This window comes from Anopheles darlingi, chromosome 2 (assembly GCF_943734745.1).
Source record: "Anopheles darlingi chromosome 2, idAnoDarlMG_H_01, whole genome shotgun sequence".
In the NCBI taxonomy this organism is placed as follows: domain Eukaryota; kingdom Metazoa; phylum Arthropoda; class Insecta; order Diptera; family Culicidae; genus Anopheles; species Anopheles darlingi.
Genome location: NC_064874.1, coordinates 37,295,412 through 37,304,402, shown reverse-complemented (window position 1 = coordinate 37,304,402; position 8,991 = coordinate 37,295,412). Strand labels below are relative to the sequence as shown.

Genomic DNA, 8,991 nt, shown 5'->3' with positions numbered 1-8,991 from the left:
CCGCAGTCACCGCACCGAACGCCCGGAATGAGTTGGTATTATAAAGTCATCAAGTGGAACGCGATAAATGCGCCAAATGGATACGGTTACGATAAGGCGTGTCTCTCGATGCTTTGTGTGTGTCTACGTGTTGGTGACTGTGGTTGGTGAGAACCACATTTTGGTTTCTAATTGTTTAAGTATGTCTTTACTTTCCGCTACGAACAAACAATCCTCCTGCAAGAATCGTTTCATTCGGTTTCATTGCGTCCATCTTGCCCACTACCGTGACGATGTGACATACACCTGCTAATTCCACGACAACCGAAACATTGCTTCACACTTTTATTAAGTCACAATGCAATAGGTAGCACCGACCTTCCGTTCCACAAGATTCCATATTTTATTCTCTGCTCTGCTGCGCTTCTGGTCCCCGTTCCTTCACTCGGGAAAAGGTAATGAAAAATTCCGCAGCTTCAATACCCGTGCCATCCGCCTGTCTGTCTTTAGTGTGTTCGCACTGACACCAGCAACAGTAGCAGCAACAGCAGCAGCATAAGCAATGGCCACCACGGTGGCCTTCTGCTCTCTAACCGTTGACTCCTCCGTGGAAAAAAAAATGCCATTCAGGAATGCTTTCCAACCGATTAGCTTGCCTCGCCCGCACGACAAAGTAGTATTTCGCACGTTTTTGCACGCGACCAAGGGACGGGGAGAGTGACGACGTTATGCCATCGACACGCGAACGCGTTATCGCTGGCGACACGCACCTACGATAATCGGGATTGATGAAATTATTAATATTAAAATATTTCAATATCCTTTGTGCGCTGCGCGCTTCTCGCTCCCGTTGTCGCTGTCGTAGCGAAATTGAGGTTATGGTGCGTGAAGAGCAATAATCTCTTGGTTCGCTTTGGTTAAGGCGGCATGCTTTGCATACGCCACGGCACACCAGTTCATATATATTCTACCGGCGATGATCTCTGCCTCTGCAGAACCTGCCGGGAGGAAAAATCGCGAATCCAAGTAATCCGCGCACAGAACGCAGGACGGTCGTCATGGGAGAGTGGTTTGGCCACTGTGCGGATTCCTGCCCTTCAGTAGCATCGCCCGAAAACAGGGGGCGACAGGAGGATGGAAATGTTGCGAACCGTGTGCGTACTGCGATCAATTAATCATCGCCCCTCAATCAAGTTATGAAGGCCGATGGTTAAACGGTGTTGACGGTTTTGCCACTCGCGCTTGGGATCCGTTTTCCTCCTGGGCCCCTGGGTTCGATACTCTACGTTCCCTTCCCTCCGTTAGCCATTGGGAAAGCCTTTTGTTCGGAAATGAAAAGGGCGAGCAACAGTCACAGGAGACGCAATGACACATATAGACACACTCGACTGAAGCGGGGACCCCTCTTCTCGTCCACAGGGCTGGGCAGGGTGCAGTGCATACATTCTCTCTTTCTCTCACCTCTGATCGAGATTCAAGTGGCCATCCCGTCAGCAAGGGTCCCGTCGTCCATTGTGTCCACGGTGAAAATGGTTATTGATGAACTCATCGATATTGTCATTAAATGAATCGGAAATGGATGTCCACAAGGACCGGTTGGACTGTGATGCTGGGATTCCTCGTGTTTACTCCCGGGTCTCCCGGTACTTCAGTGAGGGTAAACAGACAGGCATCGCATCCGTTGATTGTCCGTTTTATTGGTGAACGGGCTACCGGCTATCGAGGGGAGCCGGTCAACCCGCGGGAAGGGCCTGCCAGGAACCGTTTGCACCCGATATTAACACGCAAACATCAAAACATATTGCGCCATTGAGGCGATACAAGTCACAAGTGACAGGCCCAGCGCTCGGGGCCCCGCGGGACGGGAGACACTGCCAGGATCACCGGGCCGCTGCTTCGTTCCCTTCGTCCGTAACAGTAATTATCCTTTCCGGAACCGTCACAACAACCCGGGGTACGGTACCTGGCCGCCTGCAAGACTACAGACTTGCCTTGTTTGGGCACCTGGTACCTGGTACCATTATTAATCGCTTCTTGGGCTCGCTAAGTACCTACGCGGGACAAGTGACCCTTTTTTTCCTGACCCCGATCGGTTGCATCTTTCGCTTTAGCGCTAATAGCGCATTTAAGTGTCCGAACAGTTTACAAAACAGTGAACCGTGGGATCGAATGACGAGATTCCTAGCCGCTAGTTGAGTCGCGCCTTCGACCAGCTGCACACGACCGGAATTGACGGTGACTTACGCGAACGCGCGTTCCTTCGCGCGTGATTGATGACGGACGGACAATTGGCGTGAGCGACGTGAAGCGACGCGTCGTTTAACGGTCAGCAACGGTCCAGATGTCCAACTTTTTTTGGACGCGCTCAGGTAAAGGCCCCTCGTCCGGGGCGTCCAGTGCCCGTGAGAAAGTGAAGTAACTCCAGTAACTCGGTAGCGGAACTGTACAGGCTCCAAAGGCGCGTGTTCTGAGTCTCGAGTGGCTTAGGGATTCACCCGGAACGGCACTAAACGAGGAACATCGGCGAGATTCTCTTCACCCCAACCCTGGGCTATAGTGAAATCCCATGTCTGGATGGTCGCTACACGTATCTCATATTTTAATCCCTAATCGAAGTCGTACCAAATTCCGGAATTCAAAAGGACAACACGAAACGTCACGGAACCACCGGGAACCGGAGTAGTTACTGAAAGGGGATTCTATGCGTTGGAGAGGAACATTCGGACAATAATAATCATAACTCAAGCACCACTTCAGCGACGAGTCCCCATACGGGTAGGGATTTACGGATTTCGTAGACTTGAAGAAACGCCTCTCGTTGGAGTCGTTGAAAGTGCCGCAATCCGTGAGCTGATATTTTGCTGACACGACAGAACCCCATATTTAGTTCGCTGAGAACTTGAACACTGCAGGAGATCCGCCCCACCCTCCCAGGAGGTAAGCAAAAGATCCAACAAAGGATGGGAAGGCCACTGTCTTCGCTGGTTAAATCACCTTTTTGCTTGATTTACCCACACCAAACAGAGGGGGGAGGAAAAAAACTCACGAATGACAACATGAATTGGTCATTACATCGATCCCTGCCACCAGCGTCATTCCCCCCGGTCCTCGTCGCCGAGAAAGAACATCCAGCGCCGCAGAGCTTGAAACATGAAAGCCGAATCCTGGCTGCCAGCAGCTGCCAAACTTCTCAATTCGGTCATCCGGTCAGCCGTCTAGTAGGCGAGGCGTCAACCCCACCAACTTACCGCTCGATCGCCAAGAAGGTGAAGTACCGTCCTTTACCGTTCTCCATCACGCAGCCCTCTTCGATGTCCTCGATGTTGATGTCGAAGTCCTCTGTCCACGGCAAGAGCGCCCGTGTGTGTTTGACGTAATTTGCGACTGCTACGCAAGAGCAAAAAGAAATCGTTAGCACAATTCCAAATGGCAGCACAAAGCCCACGACGGAGAGCCCTCCCCCCTTCCAGTCCGACTTCCTTCCGACAAATCGGCAAACCAACTATTTCAGAATCGGGTTTCCGCCTCCCTTCGGTCCCTAGCCCTGTCCTGCAAAGTGCGAACGAACGCAATAGCATGACGTGTGAAGTGTCCTTTCACTTCGGGCTTCATCTCGACACACAACACACACGGTTCTGGAGGTGAAGGACATCAATCGTCAAAGAGGGCGAGAGCGGCCCGCTGAAAGGACTTTTGTTTCACTCAAGTGTCCTTTCTCGCACCTCCATTACCGTGCACATGTGTATGTGTGCGAGTGAGGGATTTACTACTTACAGCATGGGTTTATGCGATGGCCAAATTATCGGATAAAAACATGACGTTTTCATCTTTTATTCACACCAGTGGCACTAACTACTAGCCCTCCTCGGTGGCGGTACTAGGACAACAACACGGATGCGGATTCGTGTGGCTTTTTGTGGATTTTCGTAAATTCATCTCGTTCCAATAGCATATCCGGCTCTGCCACACTTTCGGGCAAATGTGTTCCGCGTTCAAAAGCATCGATCGAAATGAAATATGTATCGAAAGCCAGGACAGGACCATTACCAGGACGCGGAAGTCGATGGAACAGCAGAAAAAAGTTAACAGATAATTTCAACCATCCGGCCCACCTTCCGGCTGGGCTTCCGTTCCGTCAGATGTTTCGGCTTTACAACCGAAGCTCCGGCGCCTCCGGTGCGTGCCGGAGTGATGAGAAATTAATGAACATTTTATTGAAAATCAATTGCAGTATGGAAATGAAGCCAACGAGGCAGGGCGGAGTTAATGGATTCTGGCAGTCAGGACCTGCCGGAAGGAGCAACCAACGCCGAAGCTTACACCCGGTGGCCCATGGTACGCGTATATTCAGGTCAACCTCAATTTGCACGAAAAATGGAACGGAAAAAAAACAAAACGGATAGGGTAACCACGCACGGCGGAAAGTTAATATTTGTCAGCGCGCATTATGTTAATTTATCGGCGAATAATAGAGTTCTAACTACCTACTTCCGGTCGAGGGCCAGCGGCTTGATGGTCGGGAACGACGACGTGAGTTGCCGTTGTAGCCGTCGTTATTAAACCGTCTTCCCCGGTCCCGGTGGTGGTGGTGGTGCTGACAGATACAAATTGACTGCCGGAGGTTCGACCGGAATTGAGTGCGGAATTTTGCGCGATTACCGCGCACCGCGCCAAAAACAGCTGTTGGCCCAGATTTTTCTAATCTCCCGGGAAGTCGATGTTGAGTGGTGAGGGGTGCGATAGATGGATTTGGCAATCATTGGTACGCGCCACGTACCCCCTCGTGAGTTGATGTTTGATGCGTATGCAAATTTGCTGCCGAACAGCGTTTGGTAGTTTGTCACCGACGCTGCAGCCTTGGCAGCTCTGGTCCCGCTCTGGTGTTTCTTGCAAAAAGGGAACCACTGACGGTGGCTGAAGTGGTAGCTGTTGATCATTTTTCATCATTCCTCCGAAAAGGGGACCGAAACCATCGTTATGAGAGGAGTACATTAAAATGGTTTGAAGAGTATAATGCTCTTTCGTATGGTACATTTACTGTGTGTGTTGCACATTTTGAAGCATTGTGATCGCGGAAAGGATATCACTTCATCAACGCATTCTGCTATCTGAAGGTTTTGTTGTGAAATTGGATACTCTTATTTGATGAGATCTAATGTGAATTATGACTGTAGAAGACGTGTGCTGTATAGTGATGCCGATTGCTCTACATCAAAATATGGCCTTAATGGTCTGATGTGTTTATGAGCTGATCTTAAAGTTCTAAAAGATTGATGGTGGTGATCGCAGCAAAAGCATCTTCAATGGCTATTTTCAATGCCCTTGTTTTAACCATCGAACACTAGAATTAATAAAATTAGAATTAATTCAATGCTAAGGTAAAGTGGCACTAAATCAGAAGAGTATTTAACATATATATAATAAAAGGAATGCCACATAAATGGGTCATCAAAACATTGTTTCTATTATCAGTAAAAACCCTCCAAGAACAAATAAACCAAACTGCGATAACCAGCAGTCATATTAGTCACAAGTCAAGCAAGTACCGTACAGCTATAAACTATACCTTGCATAACGTATACAAAGTCATTTGTTGGGTTTGGATAGCAATGCTTCATTTTAAAAAAAAATCTAGATAGAAAGAATAAATGCCTGTAGCATAAACACACTGAATAATAGTACAAAGAAAAGTTATTGATCAACAAGTTGAACAAGTTATTGTAAAAGGTATCGAAAGCTTTGCATAAACTCATACATTAATATTATTAGCACTACTACTAATACTACTAACATTACTACTATTGATTACCAAGAGCAGTGGAGGGAATGAAGCATTATTGGCTTTATAAATTCACGGGTTTCTTTACATTAATTTCTGCAACTAAGAGTCAAATAGAGTCGATTGGACATCAATCCTATACGCATACTTCAGTTCTTTATCTAACCTAAACACATTAGATGACGGTCTTCACGACAGAGATCTTCACAGACACGCAACACTCAAGAAAACATATTAAAACAGTAGATTTATAGTATCAAGAATTATTTATTGCATTACGAATGGTACCACATTTAACATTAAAAGAACGTATACGTAAGAAACTCGGTTGCTTCATTCTAAAACCATTCGATGACAACATTCACAACCGTTTGGTCTTCATCATCAAAGCAAGTAAAGATTCATCAAGTAAAACTTGCGCGACACGATAACGGACAAGATTTGTGTCCATCGCTATTGCGCTCCTCAGGAAGTGCTAACCACTTTACCAAACACCGATCTGCAACCGGTCTGGCCGACATTCAGCAGTTGCCACGGTCATCCATACTGCGCCCGATAGCGTCCCACGACAACCTTGTCAAACCGCACAACCGCGGTTTCACGCGCGCCAACGAATGCCAACGATGCGCGCGATTCGTCAACGTCTCGTTCGCTAATGCGAACATCCGCGTGCACCCGTGATGGCACCGTTCCAATCTGCACGCGGAGACATTCCCGAATCTAAAACACTGGTCTGGTGTCGTGGATAGGAGCGCAGCATGGCGAGACACGAGACTGAATGGTTCTGTGAATGAAAACACACGGCAGCCGCGAGCACGAGCTCGAGAAAGAGTTTTTCTCCTCCACGCAGACCGTTTCCATCGCATCACTTTCCTTATGTTGCCTACGTCGCGCTGCGGCCACGGTCCATGGAGTTCACTCGCACACAGCACGCCGGAGTCTATTCTTAAACTAATTCCATCTCACAGCGATTACCGTTGTTCAGTAACGTGGCACAAGTAGCAAGAAGATGCTCATGTTCCCCGTGGGCCAAGCATAGCGGAAGGAGAATGCATTAGCATCACCCGACCGACGGTCGATCGGAATTTAAATCGTATTTAATCACACACACGCACACAAACTCACTTTGGGACGGGGGTTTCTTTGGCAAGATGAAGATATCTCATTTACAGGACGCGCTGCCTGCTTGTAACCGATTGTAGTCGATTCTGATCGATCTATCTGTCGCTAGCGCTCCCCTGCACCTTCCCGCCGATCCGAGTTCCATTCCGATGGACAGCTCCGTGCTTCCGCAGTGTGCTGGCATCGGTGAAGCTAATCTCACACACGACACACCGGAACGGTTTGACACCGGAGTGGATCCGTCCGTGCACCGTGAGTGCCTGCTTGTGCCGGAAGCCACGATTGCAGATGGTACAAAGATGCGGCCGTTCCCCGGTGTGACCCCGCATGTGGATACGCAGATGGCCAAGCTGGATGAACGTTTTGCCACAAAGCTCGCAACCGTACGGCCGCGTACGGCTGTGGATGCGGGCGTGCTGCGTGAGGCAGTCGAGTTTGGCGAATATTTTGCCACATTCCCGGCACGCATACGTCACTCCGAGCGTGTGCGTGTTTTCGTGGCGCTTCAGCGCATTCCGCGCACTGTAAATGGCGCCACAGTGGCAACACTGGAACCGTCGCCAATCTGCCAATCCGACTGATCGCCGACGCTGCTGCTGCTGCTGCTGCTGCTGACGATGTACTGGATGATGATTACGATGATGGTGGGACTGCGTGTCCGGCTTTACGTTCCGTTCACCACCGGCATGGTATAGGCGGCGGTGCGATTGCAGATTGCGCTCGGTCCGGAAACGCAACGCACAGAGATCGCAACCGTGCGGTCGCTCCTGGATGTCGTGCAGCCCAAAGTGTCTATTTATAGCGCGCATCGATCGGATCGGTACGAACCCATCGACACCACACGTTACGCACCGGTACGGCAACAGATCGCCGGCGTGATGCCACTCGAGGTGCCGGTCCAGTTCCGGTTCCGAAGCAAACCAACGATCACCACAGATGTAACACCTTCCCGGAGCACCACTTAAGTGCTCATCCAGCGGCGCCGAAGACGACGGCGACACTGGCGACGATGATTCACGATCAGCTGTCTTTGTTTGTGAAGGATGCGAGGTGCATTCCGGCCGATGCTCCATTCTTGGTTTGCTTGCCTGCCGCGCGCGATCGTGTCGGGAATGGTACTGTGCGCGGATTCGGATCGAACCGTTCGCTCGGTAGCAACCTTCTCCCCACCCCCGATTCGCTGGTGTGGGCCAATGCCGAACGTCAAATGTTTCGCTTTGACAAAACACGGACGGCGCCGCGTTCGGACCGATCGACCGGATGGACACAACAACCCAATATTGGCTCGGTTCAGCCCGGACTTCATTGATGAAGAAGCAGCGAAAATAAACAGACTCCACTGGCCACACCACAGGCCCAGGCCACTCCTGTCGACTGCCAAACGAAACGATGCAGAACGAAACGTGTAATTAACCCTTGGTGAGCCATTTGGCAGTAAGAACCGTTTTGTAACCGTGACGCTCAGTTATGAAGTGTGGCGTGAATCAGGGTTTCTAGTAAGCCAAATGTAATCTAAAAAAACAAAATTAAATTACTTACTAAAACAATTAATTCTGTTTGTTCAATTTAGATTTTACATTACATTACTTTATTTCGGTATTATTGTGAGTTAATATTATTATCCCGATTATTATACTTAACTATAACTATCAATTTACATGTAGAGAATAAAATGTAAATGTAGAGAAAAACTTAATACAACTCGTTTATTTTACAGTTGATCGACGGTTCACGTACCAAAGCATTGCACAATTTTGTGATATTTAAACAATTCGTGATACGAGTCAGACAATTTCTAACGAAAACAATATGACAAAGACACAAAACATTGGCTCTAAAAATCGCATAATCGATATTTGATTGCAAACCCTCTACAATTGTTGCACTCCATAAAGTCAGCAGTTGAGCAATTCCGATCGCTCTTAGCTTGTCCATCTCTTGTGTATTAAATTCTCCTTCATAAATCTGCTCTAAACATCCAAGGGTTATGAATGGATTAAATTAAAAGCATGCAGCATCCCGACTGGACGCGATTTGGGGGCGGCCTATCTCAATTCCGGATTTTCGGGGCCCTCCCTGCCGTCGCTCCACCTTCGTTTGGCAATAGCTTC

At 48.8% G+C, this 8,991-nt stretch overlaps 2 protein-coding genes across 2 annotated transcripts in view; one reads left to right on the top strand and one right to left on the bottom strand.

The window, feature by feature from the left end:
- LOC125948523 (uncharacterized) overlaps window positions 1-8,991 on the top strand; it is a 345,242-nt gene that overhangs the window by 192,028 nt on the left and 144,223 nt on the right. The window lies entirely within an intron of this gene.
- LOC125959213 (zinc finger protein 470-like) lies at window positions 5,945-7,953 on the bottom strand. Its single transcript, XM_049692025.1, has one exon. The coding sequence runs from the start codon at window positions 7,951-7,953 to the stop codon at window positions 6,976-6,978; it is 978 nt and encodes a 325-aa protein (XP_049547982.1). The 3' UTR covers window positions 5,945-6,975.

What these genes read in the sequence shown, in the direction of transcription:
- LOC125959213 (XM_049692025.1), bottom strand. Translation starts at nt 7,953, where the DNA reads ATGGAGCATCGGCCGGAATGCACCTCGCATCCTTCACAAACAAAGACA.